Source organism: Pteropus vampyrus, unplaced genomic scaffold (assembly GCF_000151845.1).
Source record: "Pteropus vampyrus isolate Shadow unplaced genomic scaffold, Pvam_2.0 Scaffold95, whole genome shotgun sequence".
Lineage (NCBI taxonomy): Eukaryota > Metazoa > Chordata > Mammalia > Chiroptera > Pteropodidae > Pteropus > Pteropus vampyrus.
This window is the reverse complement of record NW_011888876.1, coordinates 2,384,146-2,403,083: the sequence shown is the minus strand read 5'-3', so window position 1 is coordinate 2,403,083 and position 18,938 is coordinate 2,384,146. Positions and strand designations below refer to the sequence as shown.

Sequence of the window (18,938 nt, the reverse complement as noted above, 5' to 3'; positions counted from 1 at the left end):
CCTCGGGGCTCCCATGATGCCTTACGTGTTTATCTCTGCTGGAATGCAATGAGGACGACGGCTGCCGTGTATCTAGAGCCCTGACACGTGCTGTCCCCTCATCCTCACGAGCCCAACAGGGAGGAAACTGAGGCTCAGAGTGATCACATGACCGGACAGTGGAGGGTCTGGGATTAGAACCCAGCCCTGCCTTCTAGGCCCCGGGTCCTTCAGCGCTGCACGGTGGCTGTCCCACCGCGCTGGGATTGCGGGGGTCTGTCTCGCCCCAGACCGTGGGATCTGTGGGGACGGGAGCCTTCTCGGGGGGCGGTGGCTACGTGCCGAGCTTCCCCGTCCAACACTGAGTCGCTAGCTCCCCCGTGCCTTCCTCCCCACTCGCGTCTGCTTACCCCCGTCGGCGGCGTTCCCTTTGTCATCCTCGTTCTGCCTTTTCCAGTTTGGGAACCAATAGTAACGAATCCGTCTGGAAACAGGAACCGCACGAGGGGAGAATCAGGGTGCAGGGTGCACCATGGGAGAGGGAGCCCGTGCTGTGGGGCCGCCTGCACAGTGTGCGGCGGGCAGCGTGGCTCGCCTGGGGCAGCGCAGTGCCAGGCGACGGGATTTTCTGTCCTTTCAGACGGTTTCTAGCATACGACCGAAGATATCTTACTTTCGACGTTGAGAAATTTAATAAAGAAAACTCTCATATTTGTCACTTAAGCTGAAATTTTCCTAGCAAAATTATTCTAGCAATTTTAACGTAAGTTATTGAATCCAGAAATTCTATTCAGGGAACATTACTTATTCATTAAAAAAAAATGAACGGCATGAAACCATTCTGGGTCCTGTAGCTCTGCTGGCTCATCTGGAGGTGCAGGACCAGGATCCTCTGCTTCTGGAGTCATCGCAGAGGAACTGAAGCTGAGGCAGCTCCGCTATGGGGATCAGAGCAGGGACAGTCGCCCGTGTCCCCGTAAGCAGTCCGTGCTGCCTGCAGCCTTCGCTGGTGCTGATAGAGACCGCTAGGAAGTGCGCTACATGCACTCCCGGTGGCACGCAGCAGCCCTAGCCAGCTTTTTTAGATGCTGTAGTAGGACACTAACCTAATTCCGCTTGATCCTTTTTTCTGGGGGAGCGTCTCGGGATTATGATACAGTCTGCTGCATAAATTCACCACAGCAGTCCCTTAGTGTGACCAGTGAGCTGGCCGTAGATGCCTGAGCTCCAGGATTTTCTAGATTGCTCTCAGTTTGCCAAGTGCCAAACTGCTAGGACTTCCAGGCCACAGGATGCCAGATCACCCCTTTGAACAGTAACAAGCTGATAGTAACAAGAGATAACTCCTGGCATTGTAAATAGCCTGAGCATTTAGCCAGATGTCCTCACTGGGAAAAGCCTGAGTCATGGAGGAAGAGCTCACCATCGCAGGCTCTCTGTGGCCTGGTCCCCAAGATACCCCAGGAGGGGAAGAGAGAAGGCAAAGCTAGAAGGAAGATGACCCAGCTCAGACTGGAATGGCTTTTGTTTATGAAAAAGATAGCAAAGAATGCTCTTTGAAATAGCACTGGATTACGTAGTTCGTAATGAATTTGAGAATCTTATTTTGTTCAACAACAACAATTTAGAAACGAGGCATCAGCTGTGGAGGCATGAAAGCTCGGTTGGATTTTCCCTCAGCCTCTGGGACCCGAAAGGCCCAGTCAGTGGTGGCTCGAGTCCCCCTCACCATCCTCACACTTCCCGGATGCTTCTCCAGCTCCCCACAGGGCTTCAGGCATGGAAGCCCAGCCGACTAGAGCTGGTCTGCACGTCCGACCAACAGCTTTTCACCTGGACGGACGATTGCTTGACCTCCAGAAGGAACGGAAGCCACAGTGTGATACATTCCCGTTCTCTGTCTTAAAGCATACCACTATGCTAGCGTACGTATTTCCCACCTCACAGGGCAAAATGCAATCAAAGGGGGAAAACATCCATCCAGGAAAACACTTGGCTCGCGTCGTCCAGGCGTCTCTGGCATGGCCCATCGGTTGTGAGGGTGGGGCGGGTTCTGTGTGTTATCGGGTGGGGCGGCGTGGTTGTCACCCAGTGTGGCCCCATGAGCAGATCATAGCTACTGATTTTTATATGTTCAGGGTTAATGTTTTTAAAGAGATCAGGACTGAGACTTAGCTATACATTTAAACGCCGGGTGGAAGTAACCCCTGGAGAATTTGTCCAGATTTGATACAAATTAAAAATCAGACTTATCAACAGCTTCATTTGGGTCCATTTACTAGAAGTCAGGTGCGTGTTATGTTTTCTGTTGAGCTCACTTATTTTGGACACGATAGTATGATGCTAACCGCATTCTGCCTTTTCGTTCGTTTGTTTGCTTGTGGCATCTCAAGGTTGTGATACAGTCTGTTGCGTAAACTCACCACAGCAGTCCCTCTGTGTGACTGGCGAGCTGGCCACCAGTGGTCGGTTCGGCTGGTTCTTCCTAGGTGGCATCGTATCAGAGGGTTTTTAGTGACAGTACCTTTGTTATGAGAACCATGAAAGTTCTAATGACATATCCACCAGCTCTGTTCCCAGAGCCCTTTTACAACGAGCTGCTTGGAACCGGTACATGAAATAGTGACAGAGGGTCAGGCCTCAGGCAGCTGGCACCGGGGCCAAGTCCATCGTTTATGGAGTGATTTTTACACTGGTTCTCCTCCAGCCTTTCCAGGGAAATGTGCAGTATCCCAGAATGGGTAAAGCAGACGTGGGTTTAAGCCTTGGCAGAGCCACCTACTACCTTTGTTGTCTTGGCTAAGTCACTTACCCTCTCTAGACCTCCGTATCCCGGATGTTACAAGTCCAGGGACTGATCCTGGCTCTGCCACTGACAGGCTGTGGGCTGGGGAGGCTATGTTGGGGGATCCGAGAGGCCCCTAAGAAGCTCTAATATTTTATGATTTTATGGCCCCTTCTTATCCTGTCGAGAAACAAAAACAGCTGATCATGTTCTTCTTCAAGAGAGAAAACATCTAGAAATGCCTGATCTTTCTGGTTTTTAAAGATTCGTTTCGGACGAGGCCTCGCTGTGGCAGCTAGTGCTAACACTGCCTTTTCTTGTCTGATCAGTGGTGCTGTGGCTGTGTCTGGGCTGAGCTGAGCAATGGGGTCCCAGGCCTCCCAGAACCATCTCGGGAGGCCGGAGCTGAGGCTCCTTTGCCTCTTGGAGAGTGAACCCCACAGCCTTCCTCTTCAACAGACCTGACTGACATGCATTTATGTGTCTGTCAAGGGCACAGAGCTGGAGAACAAGGTCAAGGGTGTGTGAGTATGAGAAAGAGTAGAGAGGAAGGAAGGGCAGCAGCAGCAGGACCCCAAGGGGAGAGGGCCACAGACTGGGCCATTTGGCCCAGACCTTATCACAAGCATCATCCTAACCAAAATGCCCCCAGGTCTGGCCAAACCCGAGAGAGGCAGGACAAAACCCAGGTGAGATGCCGGGAAAGCCAGGAGCTCCCTGGTCTCGTCACTTAGGCTCCGAGTGCTTGGGCCTGGCCCGGGGCCAGCCTGTAAATGTCTGGCAGGGAACAGCTGGTGGCTGCAGCTTCAGATAAGTGGCCTGGCTCCCTCAGTCCTCTGGGGAAGGGGCGCTGGGGGCCGAGCAGCCTGGACAATGAGGAAGAGAGTGGACAGATGGCTCTGAGGTTGCAGCATGAAAGATTTAGAAGCTGCCATAGCTTGAGTGCAAAAGTATTTAATTGCAAAGATGTTTCTGGCTGAGTGGTGTCCCCAGGAACAAAGAATCTGTTGGGCAAGAGCACAGAAGGAGGTTTTGTTTTCCAGGACCAGAACCTGCCCCCAAGCTCTGCAAACGGGCCTGATAAGAGCTCTGCGCTGGTTGGCTGAGAGAGACAGTCTGCTTCTCCTTCCACTCAGTCTGACACCAGGAAAGGGCCCCAGCCAAGTCCTTTGTGGCCCTGTCTGCCCCTGCAGCGTCTACAGCCAGGTGCTCACTGGTAACACCTGGGCGGCAGCTCAGAGGGCAGATGGGTCATAGGAACCTGTTAGTAACTATCAGTACTCCAACATTTGGGAGGGTTTGGCTTAAAAAAAAAAAAAAAAAAAACAAGATAAATTATAGCACTTTCAAGTCTCCGTAATACAATCACCGCCATTCCTTCCCGTGGAGGTGGGCTTTTCTGCGTGGGAGAGAAGGGGGTCGGGTGTGTGCAGGAGCCCCGGCTGGCACCCAGCCCATGCTGGTCTGTGAATGTGAAGAAGTAGGGGATGCGAACCATTTGAGGTGCCAGGAGGAAGGCTACACCCCCGGGTGTTTGCACGGACTCCGGGACCCGCTAGTGACTCAGTTTCCCAACTCCCAAGAGCACCTGGTAAACTCTCACAGGTATTTAAAGATGCAGCACTGGGCTCCTTACTTCTGTCCAGCTTTCCCCTTCCACTCCAGACGGACTCAGTCAGTGTCCCCATAGTGCTCCCTCAGTGTCCCCATAGCCCCTCCTGTGCCCCTCTGAGGGGCACTTAGCACACCATGGTGTTAACCAAGCGACCACACAGCCCAGAATTTCCCCCGTGGTCCTGATCTTAGGTACTTTGTTATGTTGGTCGCATAAATCCTCACAACGTTCTGGAAATTTTCACCTTGACAGACGTGTACTCGTTTGTCAGACCTGATGTGCTGACTTTAGGGGACAGAGCTGGTGAATGTTGGGTGGATCCCAGTGCGTTCATGCATCTGCCGCCACCGCCAGGCTGGGTTCCTGGAGGCTGGGGACTACAGTTTTCACCTGCTCCCCAAGTCTAGCTAGCTCTGTGACCAGCACGGAGGAGGGACTCTGCCACGGTTGGCTGTCCCAAAGGACATAGCATCACCTGCCTGACCGCACTGAGTTTCCACAGCAGCCCTGTGATATGACTCTTGTCTCCATTTTACAGAGGAGAAAATCGAGGCTCAGAGGAGTTAAGTAACTTTGTCCTGAACAGCCAGCCAGCAGGATGCAAACCTAGGTCTTTCTTCCTACACCATGTACTTGTCAGCTCAGCTCGAGCTCAGCAATGTCCGGAAATCGTTGAGTCAGAAACCAGAGATGCTGAGGTGAGAGATCTTTTGAGGAACCGTGAGGCCAGCCTGACAGCCCTCAGGATTACAACGACAGACAGCTGAGCCTTCATTTGGTGCCCGAGGGTACGGCTTACCCTCTGGGCATTAGCACACTCTGCCCTCTGGTTTGGAGCTTCTGCTTTAAACCAGACCCATGTACCCTTGAACCAGTCACCAGCTGTAGAATGCCACGCTAAAAAGGGACCGTTTATTTCCCTGTCCTTGTTTTAAGAGGACGAGGCCAAGACCGCGAGAAGCGCGTAGCCGCCGTGTGCTGAAGCCTGCCACGGGCCCAGCGTGCTGCTAAATGCATTTTCGTGGTGTTTCATTTGATCCTCTAGTGGGCGCCATTTTTGTGTATCCCCATTGACAGATGGGGAGACCGAGGCTGAGGGGTGACATGCTTACTGTCCCAGAGCTCATCACCGGGGGAACCAGAATTTGCGTCCAGGCCAGTCTGCTCCGAAGCATGCGTTCTCAGCCCGCACACCCAGTGGAAGCTTCCCCACGAGGTGTTGCGGGCAGAAGCTCGGCCCCGCGCCCCCGCCCACGACGCCACCCCCGTCCTCCGCACGGGCCGCCGTCCTGCGTGCAGGCTCAGCCCTCCCTGGAGTTAGCAAGAAGCTGCTCTTCCCAGTAGTGCTGGTTCCTGTCAGAAGTGTGAAATAAGTGTGAAACAGGATATTTTCAGTAAAAATATCCCTGCTCGTTCAGTGAAACGGTACCAAAAATCACTGACTTCGAGCAGATATGTGGTTAGTTTTTGCAAAGCCGAGTCTAGTTCTCATGGGACGGCCACTCGAAAGGCTCACAGGGTCCCGGATGAATGAGACTGAGCTTCGGGGGGATGGGCTCATGCTCCCCTCAGAGTGAGTCCTAGGCACAGAGGAGTCAGCCCTAGGTTAAAAGTGCAAAGGCCCGAAGTCAAATCCAGCCTGAGGACCCTAAACCTCTGAGCAAGTTCCTCAGCTAGCTTTCCGTAAGGAGCTGCAGGGGTTAATGATGTAATACGCGCGATCGTGCTCAGTGCCAATGTCTTGGTCAAGCTTCGAAACGTACCAACAACCTCACTCCTCCCTCATCGTGACGTTCTGAGAATGACCATATTTTGGGGTGAAACATGCGTTTAAGAGTCTATGGAATCATCACTGAAAATTCCAGACCGCAGCAGACTCTAGGAAACACACGGGCTTTAGAAAGTGATCCCTCCCGTCCCCCAGCCCCTACGCTGTGTGGATCATACCGCAATGTGACAATTCCTTTCCCTTGGGCCTGTTGCTGCTTCAGTGGGCACTTACTGAACGCCAGTTCTGTGCCAGGCACAGTGCAAGAGCTTTCAGGAGAGACACCCTACTGCCAGCGCAGAGCACCTGATGCAGAGCCCAGAAAGCTATAGGCTTGGGGTTCTTTCCTATCAGAAGCCAGAGAGCACCTGGTTCTCTTCTGAGGCTGCCCCCCCCATTTCCTGGTTCTGCCTTGGAGCATCCAAGGGATGGGATCCCTCGTGTACCCCATCCGCTCCAGCGGCTCGGCCCAAGGGATTGTTGGGGGGATTGCACAAGGCTGTTGGCCCGGTTCCAACTTGCCGTGGCCTTTCCCCAACTCCTGGCCACAGCCAAAGGGAGCCTGGCGCCCAGCTCTGAGGCCCAGACCGCGCGGGCTCCCGAAAGACTTACCCGACGGCTTGTCTGTGGAGGACGGGAGGCTGGTGAGGGTGGGCATGGTGGGCAGAGGGGGCGGCAGCACCTTCAGGTTCTGGTCACTCTGGATCTCGTTGGTGGAGATCTGGTTGGTGATGCGGTTGTAGGGGGACGGCTGGTAGACCTGGGGCGGGGCGGCGGGGGGCGGCTGGGGCGCGGGCCTGGCCTCGGGCACGCGCTGGCAGTGCTCCTCCAGCTGCGCGATGACCTCCGACTGGTTGCGGGCCAGCGTGGCCAGGTGCTGGTACTTGTGCTCCAGGTCCTTGTACTTGCTGGCCAGCTGCAGCATGTCGGCCGTCTGGTTCAGGATCCGGTTCTCCAGCTGGGAGAGCTCCAGCGCGTTGTCGCGCTTGCGGATGATCTCGTGCAGGAGCTGCATGTAGAGCTGCGTGACCCTCGAGTTCATGTTGCGGCTCTCCTTGCGCAGCAGCTTCACCTCGCTCACGATGCCGCCGTCCACCTCCACCAGCTGCTGCAGCGTCTCGATCTGCCGCTTCTGCTTGAGCAGCTCGCTGTTGAGCAGCTCCAGCTCCTGCTTGTGCACGCGGTTCTCCAGGAGCACCTCGGGCTCCTTGGAGTTGACGCAGATGGCGCCTGTGACCCGCTGCTGGGGCACGATGAAGGTGTAGGTGCACTTGTCCGGGGACTCGCCGGCCCGCTTGTACCTGTTCAGGTAAATGAACTCGCTGGGCGAGCCCTCCTCCGTGCCCTCTAAACCATCCTTCTGGTCGGCAGCGGCTCCCACGGCAGTCAGCAGTCCCAGCCACCAGCACGTCACGCACAGTGGCCTCATGGTCCTTGCAAAAACGGTGGTTCTTCTTTGCGAACAGAGCCTACGAAAATCTGAAAGTAAACAGAAGGGGAGGCTCAGTAACGGTCCTGTCACTGCCAGTGGCCTGTGCCATAAATGAGCTCAGCCTCCTCGCCAGGCAGACCTTTCCAAAAATGCAGCTTCAGGAGGCAGCCCTTTCTGGAAGCGGCAGAAGGAGATGGGCCCCAGCAGAGATAGAAAGGAAGAGGGAGGAGACCGGAGCATCTGCAGCCAGGAGGCCCCAGCCCCGCCGCGCCTGGAGCCGGCTCCAGGGCCCGTGGCCTGAGCACCACGTGAGGGCAGCTTGACGCCGGGAGGGGAGGCGGAGGAGGGCTGTCTGATTCCACCTGTCCTGCCCATTCCACACGCTCACACCCGCCCCCGGATTGTCCCTTTGTAACACCCATCACAGTTGCGACGAATCAGTATCCCCTGTGATCCCTTCTGCTGAACTTCCTGCTCCGCGAGGGTAGGCACTGTGCCTGATTCAACCCCGTGTCCTCAGGATGCTGCACTGAGCAAGCTTTCAGCAAATATTTGTTAAGTGAATGAAGTGCTAGATAGAGTATGGAATGTGGTCGGTTCGTAGTGCATAGTGTCAGTGGAAGGATGTGTCCAGTCCTGTGGCTTCGGTCGCTGTGATATTCAAGCTTCAAACAGGAACAAGCAACTGAGCTCTTCTAAATCCAAATATTTGCCATAGCCAGGAGCTAGCTGCAGGGTCCCGGTCACTGCGATGCGATTAAACCAGGCGGGAGCAGAAAACAGACACGTGACTCCGGAGTTGTTTCAGTTCCGTGCTTGGACCATTCATTCCTTGCCCCGACATCTGTCAAACATCTGCGGTTAGAGCCCGCCCTGCCCTCATGGGGCTTACCCATCACTACACGGCCCCTCATGGGGCTTACCCATCACTACACGCCCCGAAGCGGAAGCGGAACGGGGAACTGATCTCATCGGAGGGGTCAGGAACGCTTCCCTGAGAAAGTGACCCATACACTGACCCCTGAGGGATGAGTAGGAGTTAGGCCAAGGGGGAGGCGAAGGACATGCACAGATCTCTCCTTTCGCCTACTCAAGGACACTGCTCCGGCAACTCTCCCCCAGCCCTCCCGCATGACCACATTTTTCCCTACACTCCTGCCGCTGTTCCTCTCAACTTAAAGACTACCCTCTCTTGACCTCACATCCGCTCTCCAGCTACTGTTCCATTTTTCTGCTCCTCTTTTTAGCAAAACCCTTCCGAGAGTCTCCTATACTTACTCTCTAGAAAGCCCCTCTCTTCCTGTTCTCTCTTGAGCCCACTCCCATCAGGCCTGGCCCCCTCCCCTCCGTTCTAGACAAGATCACGAGGGGCCTCGCTTGCCCGACCAGACGGCCAGTTCTTGGTCCTCGTGAACACTTGTGGGACGTGGCCGATCTCTCTTCTTGGACCTGCACCCCTCTCCTCCCATCTCGCTCGCTGTCCCTTCTCAGTCTTCTTCGCCGGTCCATCCTCCCGTTCCTGTCCTGGGGGCGGGGGCGGGAGGGGCGGGAGGGGCGGGAGGGGCGTGACGGGCAAAGCTCAGTTATCCTCTCCACCTCGGTGGTCTCATCCAGTCTCGTGGCTTCGATGACCTTCAAGCATTGATAACTCCCACATTCACTTCTGCAGCCTGGACCTCACCCCTCGACTCCAGACCATACTTCCAACTGCGTCTTTGACATTTCCACTCGAGTATCGATCAGCTCGGTACCTCCACCTTGTCCAGAAATGAACTCCTGGTGTCCCCCATGCCTCCGTCCTAACCTGTCCACACCAGTTTCTCCTGCTGAGTAAACGGCGGCTTCGTTCCATAGTCACTCAGACCAAGAACCTTGAAGTCATCCCTCCCTCCCTTCTTTCCTTCCTTCCTTCCCTCCCTCCCCACATCTAATTCACCACCAAATTGTAATAGCAACATCCTGAAACTACTCCCAGAACCCTCCTGCTTCTCCCGCTCCCTACTCTGGGCAGCCTGCCTTCGCCTCTCACCTGGACCTGACTGGCCCCCCTGCACCTGCACTTGCCCACTGCAGTCTCTCCTCAGCCCAGCAGTCAAATCGGGTCACTCCTCTACTCAGAATGTCCTCATGGCTGCTCATTATGGACAAAAAGTTCACGGGTCTCTAAGGCATCCCCCCCACCCCGCCCCCGGCATTATCTCCGACTCCACGTTCACACCGCTGCGGCTGCACCGTCCTGCGTGTTCCTCCAGCTCACCAAGCACACCGGGGACTCGGGGCCTTGGCCCCTGCTGTTCCCTGTCCCAAACACTTCCTCGTTGCCTGTCAGGTCTCCGCTAAAGCAGCACCTTCCCAGCGAGGCCCTCGCTGCTTACTTGAAATTGTTGACCTCGCCACCTTCCCCCTCCAGAGTCCTTATCACCATCAGACACCAGAGTCCCCCCCCCACCCCGCCCCTGCGGACAGTGGGGGGTGTATCTGTTTTGGCCACTGCTCCATTTGCAGTGCCTCGCGCAGGGCCTAGAGCACTAGGAGCTTTAAAGTGTTTGTGGACTGAAAGGAAAGACCCTCCCCACCCCCGCAAAAGCTGTAAGCAGTGGGGCATCCTGTGGGAGAGAGGTGGCAGGAGAGGGGCACGGGTGGCCATTCATTATGTTCGTTCCCAACTTCCGTGGCGTCCGTTTACTGAGGGCCCACTAGGTACCTGGCCCCGCACTAAACACCTTCCCCGCGTTTTCTACTTTTGTGAATTCTCGGCGTCTTTTTAGGGTAGATACCGTTCTATTCATTTTACAGATGCGTAAACTGAGACTCAGGCTAAGTGACTTGCCTGAGATCACATAGCTGGGAAGTGGAGGACCAGGACTCAGCTGACATAAGAAACATCCAAACCTGTAGAGAATTTTTATGGGATAATGGGAGCCCCGTTGACGACAATCGCCAGGAAGAAAAATCTCGACGACTGAGAAAATGCTCTGGAGATTGGCAGTTTTGCAGCTTATTTTATACATTAGAATAAAAGGGGAGACGTAAGGAGGGTTCCGTGAAATTCGTTGGTGGTAGATCAAGGGGGTGGGAGGAAGCCAAGCAGGGAAGCCTCTGGGATTGGATAAAAAGGCAGAGGAGAGGAACTTACTTCGCTTGCATTGGTGGGTGCAGGATAGTTAATAATGAACAGAGATGGTTTTGGGGAGACAAGGGGCTCTGTGGTCTCTGCTCTGGTGCCCACAGCTGTGCCTTGAGGGGTCTGGAAAAGCTCACTCTGACGTTTCAAAGGTCTCTTAGATGCAAAAAGACAATAGACAGTCTCACTTAAGGTAAAGACTGACCTTTGTCAAGGAAGCTACAGGCCTAGGATGGGACTACCCGCCCTGACCTGCCTTTAGTGAAGGATTTTCATGCTCAGACTGTCCCATGTGGTGCCTTCCGGTCTCTGAGTGTGTAGGGCCCGCCGTGCAGGCCTCCCGTGGCCCCTTTTTTCATCCACACCCCTTCAGACTCTTCATGACTGCACAGAAATGTACTCAATCTGGTTTTTAGCCATAAAGTATCAGCATCACCGCTTTCTGATTTCATACTAATTTATCCTAAAATAACAGCCACAATAAAATAACAGGACCTCGAGGTTTTTTCTTCCTGGGGCCCCTCTGAGGGCTTCTCGGTGCCTTGGTCCATGCTCCCCTTGTGCCAGCCAGGGGGCAGCTACAAACAGACACCGTGCTCCCCAGGGCCAGGCCGAGCTGTTCTCCCCTTGAATGAGAAAGCCCCAGCGCGGTTCCGAGGGCCAGCGCGGGCCTCTCGGGCCAGGCAGAGAGAGGTGTTCGGGAGCCTCTGGTTTGGGTTGGGCTACGAGGTAGGCTGCAGTGACGTTGGTGGAAACCAAGCTGAGTTTGTGAGTGTTTGCTTCGTTTCCAACACGCAGGCAACCACACCCGACCCAGAACAATGGGGAGGAGCCGCCCTCCCGGCTAGGGTGGGCCTGCCCGCTGCCTCCCAGGGCTGTTCACCTGCAGCAGCTGGTGACAAACACCTCCCTGTGCCCGTGCCGATGCTGGCGTGGGCCTCCACCTTGGTGGAGAAACTGCCAGAGGCCCCGGGAGGGAACTTGACTCCAGGAAAGGGTTGACTTCCAGCCCTCCGCAGGCAGGCCTCGGGAGCGGGCGGGGAGCCACTGTCTGTCCCCGCCCAGGTGCGGGCTCTCACGGCTTCCTGGGCAAAGCTCTGTGCCCCTGGACTTGAGACCCCGCGTGAAGTGGGATGATCCGACCCACCTGGCGCACTAGGTCAGGAACACAGAAGCGCTTCCGAAACCAGAGATGAATGACGTGATGGCGGCGTCATGACGAGGACAGCGAAGGCGGGCTGGCCGCGAGGGCCGCTGGCCCCATGCGGGCGGCGTGCCCGGCCCTCTCACCGTCTCCGCGCTCTCTTCCCGTTCCCCCCGGAGGTGCGCGGTTCATTGTCCCGTTTCACAGAGGAGGAACTCGGAGCGTCACAGAGCTGGGCTCTGACCAGGTCATCCGGCCTCACTTCCCAGCGCGGAAGCAGTTTGCTGGACGGACTGGGTCCCGCCCGGCCGCCCTGGTGTCTCCAGCATGTCACACAGCGCTGAGCACAGAGCGGGGAGGCAGGAGGCATGTCAATGCCATCGGACTGTGTGTGCCGTCTGTAAAGAACACTCCTTGCGATCGTTCGATTAAGAAGTGAACCAAACTCGACAGTTAACAGGTTTTTGGGTTCGCGAGGCCGTTTGCACACACAGTGTCTCATGTAATCACTGCCACGTTCAGAGCTCCTCAGTCTTGTGCTATCCTCCGAGGGTGAGGAAACAGGCTCGAAAAGGTGTCAGGCGTCTCGCTCGAGGTCCCATTGTGAGCGGTGGGACCAGTCACGAAGCCGCAGAATTCAAGGTCTTACATTCCCGTGGGGTCTGGGTTTGGCGGGAGTGACTTGGAGCCACCTGAGTTACAAGAAGTGGGGGAGGGAACAGGGCCCCGAGCTGGGTGCCTGGCGCGCATTGTCCCAGGTGATGCAGTGATGTTGTTATGAATGGGGACACACAAATCCGGAAGGCTAAGCGACGTTCCCAGAGCACATGGCAGATAAGGGTCCGCGCCGGCCCAGCCCAGAGCTGGGGTCAGCCTGACACCAAGGGCTGTGCTCCTTGCGCTGCCCTTGGCTCAGAGTCATTTGTTTTCCTTAAAGATATTCTCCCTGCCCCTTCATTCTTTTTTGCTAGTTTGGCAGTTCTTAATGGGCAGTGATGAGTTTGTTTACTTTTGTTCTCTTTGATATTTATTCAACTAATTGCATCCCAAGAGAAATAACCCCCCAGCATTCCAGCCATCTTAGACCTGGGGAAGAACTCAGCTCTAGGCAAAGCGATGCTCCTTGGTTTCTTCCTGTGACCAACAAAGAAAAGCAAATCCGACTGTTTTCCTTGGCTTCGAAATGAAAATAAAAACGATTCTTGAAATAGCTTTTCCACATTGTATTGTAAGGAGTTTCCATTAGGCACGGGTTTCCCTCCCGCAGCCGGCTGGTGTGACCGAGCCACGTGAGGACCTCTGCTCGCTGGGAAGTGGCCTTGGGTCCTGCCCCGCCTCCCGAGGGCAGCTGTGAGTGTCCCTGCTAGGCCTGGTGGCGGCGGGGCCCCACGCCACGGGTCCACGTCCCTCTCGGCGGCCCAGGTGACGGGCCACTTTGTGGGAAGAAGTGTTTTCATAAGGTGGAGCTGTGTGTCCTGCCCTGTGGCAGACGCTGCTGGCCTGGGGTACTCTCGTGAGCCCTTACCCCAGAGGTTAGGAATGCAGAAAGTTCAAATACTAAGAAAGAACTGCAGCCCGTTCGCACTCTAACCCAAGCACTTGACGTGCACCGTCTCTCTTGACCTCCCAGCAGCGCTGGGAGGGGAGCCCTGTGACTTCGGGGCTCCACGACCCAAGCCGTGTGCTGTGCAACTGGGAAGCGCAACGCACATCCATTGTCTTCGTAGTTCTGTATATTTATATTAGCAATTTTCTAATTGCCACGAAAATGCTTTTAAGCCTACCAGCAGGGATGACCATTATCCCCATGTGCTGGTGAGTAAACTATTGAGACGCAAAGACCATGAGTCACCGAGCAAAGTGCTACCAAGGGGCAGAGCTGGTGACAGCACTCCACAGTGTACCACGCCGAATGTATAGGAGCAAAGGTGCCGCAGTGACGGGAAACTCAGAAGGGGTTATTCTCTGACCCCGCCCCAGGCAGGGGATGCCCAGGAGAGCTCCTGAGACCCCCAGGACCGCTGGCGCCCGGGAAACCTGAATTAAATCCAGGTCTCAGGATGGAGCTCCATCCCCAGTCCAGGCTGTGGTCCTGTCTGAAGGGCTCACGGAACCCGCCGCCCTCCCCAGCCAGCCCTGCCCCCATCGTCCTGTGATCGCAGAGGAAGGCCAGATGTGAGTCCAGGCCAGAGGCACTGCGGGGGGCCTGCCAGGGTGACGAAGGGGTCCGGAACCCGCCTGGCCCCGACATCTGGGTTCCGGGAAGCCCAGAACCTGAGCCGCGTCTGCGTGAGTCTGATGGACCTGAGCACCAGTCAAGATTGTTAAGCCAACATCAGGGCAGATAAGAGAAAATCAAAACTTCCAAGTTGACAGTTGTCCTAGCAAAGCTGTTTGTGATGTGCGGTGTCCCAGAGGGTAATACATAAACCAGTTGGTAATCCAGGATGTGGGAGGAATCCAGATAAAGGAAATTCCAGAAGAGAAGGCCCTAGAGGGCCCAGCTGACCACAGGACCAATAGTATAGACAATAACAGCTCACTTGTTTGTCGTAAACACACTCTGTGCCCAGCTGCGCGCTACCTCATTGGTGCTTCAACCCTGTGAATAGGGGACTATGAGTCCTGGTTGGCCCCAGCTGAGGTGTGTTGTCTCATGTAATTATTAATGGTACCCCCTTTACTCTCAAAAGTGCCCCGACTGGGCGACAACTTATGTGTTCTTCATACCTGGGAGAAAGCTGTCATCATCTGCCTTTCGCAGTAGCGGAAACCTGGGTCCAGAACGGTCGAGTTCCTTGCCGAAGGTCGCCTGAAGTAAATGGCAGGGCCGGGATTCAGCTGTCGACTGCTGAGTCCGTGCCCCCACTTCCGGCAGGATTGTCTCCCTGACCGGTGTGAATAAAAGGCGCCTGTCTGGCTAATGGCCGGGTGCAGATTACTTCTTAGTCACTGTTGACCGAAGTAGACATGGCTTTCAGGTCAGCACAAGGGCGAGTTTTGTTGCATCTTAGAAAGAGCTTCTTGATCATCTAAGTGGTGAGACCCCAAAATGGGCATCTATGGTGAGCAGTGGCATCTTCTCCTTAGATGACCTGGTGGAGGGACTGTGCATCCTTGTCCTAGGTGATTCACCACCAGCCTGGAGGCCAGGGAGGGACCAGCCACATCTCCAACGGCCATCCCTCCCTCAGCCTAGGATCCTGTGAATCACTTCCCACCAGAAGACCATGTGGGCACCAGTTCCCAGGCCCTGCCAGCTCGGCTCTCATAAGACCATCCACGAACCATTTGTCCATCCACATGGCCTCCCGTCGCCCATTTTTGTAGCCTTCCCAGGCACTGTGCGTGGCTACAGCCTATCGTGGATAAGAGGGACGCAGGTGTGAGCCAGGGAAGATGGTGGAGTAGGATCAGACAGATCTGCCTGGAAGAGTGGCGTTGGGGGAGTGAACAAGCCCGAGGTCCTGGGCTCTAGCGCTCTGCCACTGGGGAGTTGCTGGCTCCAGGGGAGGGCTGAGTTCACGGAGGAGGCGGACTGTGGTCACACCATGAGATCATAGGGTACGAGGGGATGTGGTTAGGCAGTGGGGGGCTGGTTGTCTTTGCCAGGGGGACAAGGATACTGCTGTTACTTTTTCATGGTGCATTATTTGAGAACCATTTTGAGATTCCCCCAAAGCCAGCGCACTGAGCCCTCTGTGCCAGGAGCCTCGGCCAGCAGAGCAGAGGCGGGGACAGTCTGCAGAAGCCATTTCAGAGCCCAGCTTCTGAGTTGGCTGTTGCATTTCCGGCAGGGCCTCGTGTGCTCTGGAGCCGTGGAACTGGGGGAGCTCCAGAGGAGAGGGAGAAGCCAGGGGCTGGGTGGACAGCGCTGTCCCAGGTGGCTTCCGGAGAGGACCGGGCCTTGCCTGGGGCTGCTCTTCTGGGCCAGGCTGAGTGGTTGGCACCGGGGCCACCTCAGCCTGTTGGCATGGGCTCATCCTTCGAGCACTGGGACAAGTACTTTTTGTGTCTGCCTCACTGATCCCAGCAGCTCTATAAGGAAGGGGCTAAGACGGTCCCCATTTCACAGATGAGGAAACAGAGGTCATAGATGAAGGCACTTGCCCAGGGCCACGCACCTACCAAGAGGTAGAGCTGGGCTTGGAACCAGGTTGGTTGAATCCAGAGCCAGGTTCTTTTCCACGCAGTCTCAGGTGGCCTCCCTGTCTTTGGAACAGTGCAGCTCCAGGCCCGTCTTTCTGAAACTTAAATCTGGTCTTGTCAGAGTCCTGCTTAAAAGCAGCCTCGGTTGTCACACCTCCTTGCCTCTGCTCATGCCATTCTTTCTGCTCCGGCACCTTTCCCCGGGTCACGTGCCTGTCTTCCTTCCTAAGCTGACCGCACAAGTCCACCTCTCCATGAAGCCCTCCACGTGCAGTGAGGGCCCCTCCAGCTCCCAGGAGCCGCTGGGCTCCCTCGGTCACAGCACCCAACACACAGCTTGTTGTGTGCCCGCAGACCGCGAGCTCCTTTAAAGCAAGGTCAGGGCGATTCCCCCTCTGCCTACCCAGTAGGCAGGGTGGCACCTGGGGTACTACGCAGGAATTCAGGGATTTCCTTCATCGAGCATATTTCCTGAGCATTTCCCCTGTGCTGGGGGCGGGAGGAAGAGCAGGGACACGGAAGGCCCTTGCCCTCCGGGGGCCCACAATCGTAGGTGACACGTAGAGCAGGCATTTGTAATGCAGTGATCCGTGCCCTGATGGGGAGACTCAGGAGGCTGCAGTGGCGCTTCATCTAGCTGGGACGAGGGGCGGGGGACCATGCGGTGGGAGAAGAGGCACATCCCAAAAGAGACCTTGGCTGAACAACACGGGGGGAATGGCGTGGCTCCCCAGGCTCGAGAGGCTCGTTCGCCTGGGTCTTAGGCTTGCTTCGTTCACTCATTCATTCATTCCTTCATTCACTCACACCACAGATGCCTTCTCTGCCCGGCCCTGAGTGGGTATTGGAGGTTCAGCGGTGACTAAGACATAGAACCTTTCTTTCGTGGAGGTTGGGGTGGGACCTCGTGGGCAGGAGTTTGGGCCTTGCGGGAGCTGGGCAGGTCCCCAGGCACCTCTTGGAGATAAGAACAGTTTGTTCAGGGCTTCTCCGAGATGATCTTGGGCCTGCCTTGCTGGAGGACTAGGCAGCGGGGGGAAGCTGAGGCTCTGGGGCTGCTGGTCCCCAAGATAGGCCGGTTCTGCCAGAGAATAGACCTGACACAATAGCTTGATTGTAAGAGGCCTGCTGCCCCCCACCCCCCCGCCCCCCGCACATACACCCATGAAGCTTTCTGCGGTCAGAACGTCTTACAGTGATGTGTACATGTAACGGGACACTAACGTTTTACAGCGCTTTACAACATCGCACTGTGATGCTTGCAGTGTCTCCGCCCCCCACCCCAAGCTGTTATTAAATCGGTCATATGGCTTCCAGTGGAAGTGAGGAAATTCTGTTTTCGTCATAGAAACTACCCTCAGAATGAGGTTCTGATGCGACCTATCACCACAAACTCCAAGCTGCCAGTGACTGAATAACCCTTCTATTTGGGGTGTTTTATATAAATTCACAGAAAAGAAATGCTATTCAATGAATTGATTCATTCTTGAGATTTCCACAGTGTGTTTGTCCAGGATGGCAGCGGGCTGGGGTGGAATGAGCCCAGATCTGGGTTTGAATCCCTGCTTTTTGGCCCACTAGTGGGGAGACCCTGGCAGAGGTGCCGCACCCTCTGAGCCTCAGTTTTCTCCTTCGTAAAGTGGGGACAGTGCCACTCATCTTGTGGGACGCTCAGCGCCACGTGCTTCCTCGTTATAAGTCTGCTCTGTGCATTCGTGTGATGATTAGACGCGCCCTCCGCTTCCCCCCACTGGGCTGCGGGTGCAGAGAAGCAGAGCCTCCTCCCGCTTCTGACTGCTGTCAACGGAGACCATTTCAGATGAAATGAGCTGTGATTCATGGAGAGGCCAGAGGTGAGTGTACCTGCCTTGGGCGGGGCTGCTGTCGGTTTTGTTTGTTCTGATGTAGCTACCAGGTGCCATCTCCTTGATGGCTTCTGAGAAATTGCTCAGGTGTGGCCCGGCAGCCCGATATAGACCCTGAGGACCTGCGTGCCGATCCTGCAGCCCCTGGAGTCTCCAGGTAGGGCACAGGAAATGCATGGGTGGTATCTCAGGCACACGGATGGATGTTTGCCTGAGGCTCTGCCCCGCCGAGCTGGTGCCAGAGTTCCGAGGTGCCGACATGGGGGTGCAGCTGCGCCAAGGACCAGGTGCAGGGGTCTCTGAAGTCAGGCAGCCCGGCTCAGAATCCTGCTCCTCCTCTCCCTGACCACGTTACCACAGGCATGCTGTGTGGCTGTGCGGAGGCACGTCTGTAAGAGAGGCGGCAATAATGCCCGTCCTGTCTCAGAGGTGGGCTTCTACAACAAGCAAGTGATGCATCCACATTGGGCAAGCACTTCACTTTCAGATGGGGTGGTGCAGCTCTCTGTAGGACAGCAACCCAACAGATTGGGCTGCTAAGGGCCACGGGCAGGGACCCAGTGACAGGATCAGAAGTCAAGATGCCTTGAACAGGGCAGCGTGGCGAGGTGGGGAAAAGGTATGGGTTTTGAAGCCAGACTGACCAGGAATCCAGTTTCACATGATCATCATCGTCTGTGTGACCTTGGGCCGGTTGCTTATCTTCTCTGAGCCTTAGTTTTCTCATCTGTAAAGTGGGATGCTAAGACTGGAACCTCCCTCGTAGGTTGTGGTGAGGATGAATTGAGATAATGAGTGTGCCCAGTGGGTACTCGAATCATCGTGGATGGAGGAGCAGAGGGAGGAATGGCTTAGGTATTCTGCCCCTGAGCTTGGAGCCATACCGTGCAGTCCCCTCCTGGGCCATGCGCTTTATTCGCGACTGTCTTTATGGAGTAATAATCCTACTTTTGTTCGCCAGGCCTGTGAAGTCAGAGCCTCTGCTCGGCCTGGGCTGCCCAGAGAGCACAGTGAGCCGCCGTGGTTCCAGGCCAGGGCCTCTGCAGCCCAGAGGCCTTGCGCTAGAGAAGCAAATGT

The 18,938-nt window shown here is 55.7% G+C and overlaps 2 protein-coding genes across 2 annotated transcripts in view; one reads left to right on the top strand and one right to left on the bottom strand.

The window, feature by feature from the left end:
• The window catches only part of RALGPS1 (Ral GEF with PH domain and SH3 binding motif 1), a 262,710-nt gene that overhangs the window by 148,123 nt on the left and 95,649 nt on the right, over window positions 1-18,938 (top strand). The window lies entirely within an intron of this gene.
• The window catches only part of ANGPTL2 (angiopoietin like 2), a 48,512-nt gene that overhangs the window by 27,015 nt on the left and 2,559 nt on the right, over window positions 1-18,938 (bottom strand). The window contains exon 2 of the mRNA XM_011364269.2: window positions 6,760-7,626. Within this exon, the coding sequence (XP_011362571.1) occupies window positions 6,760-7,576 (817 nt within the window). The 5' untranslated portion in view covers window positions 7,577-7,626. The remainder of the gene's footprint in view (window positions 1-6,759; window positions 7,627-18,938) is intronic.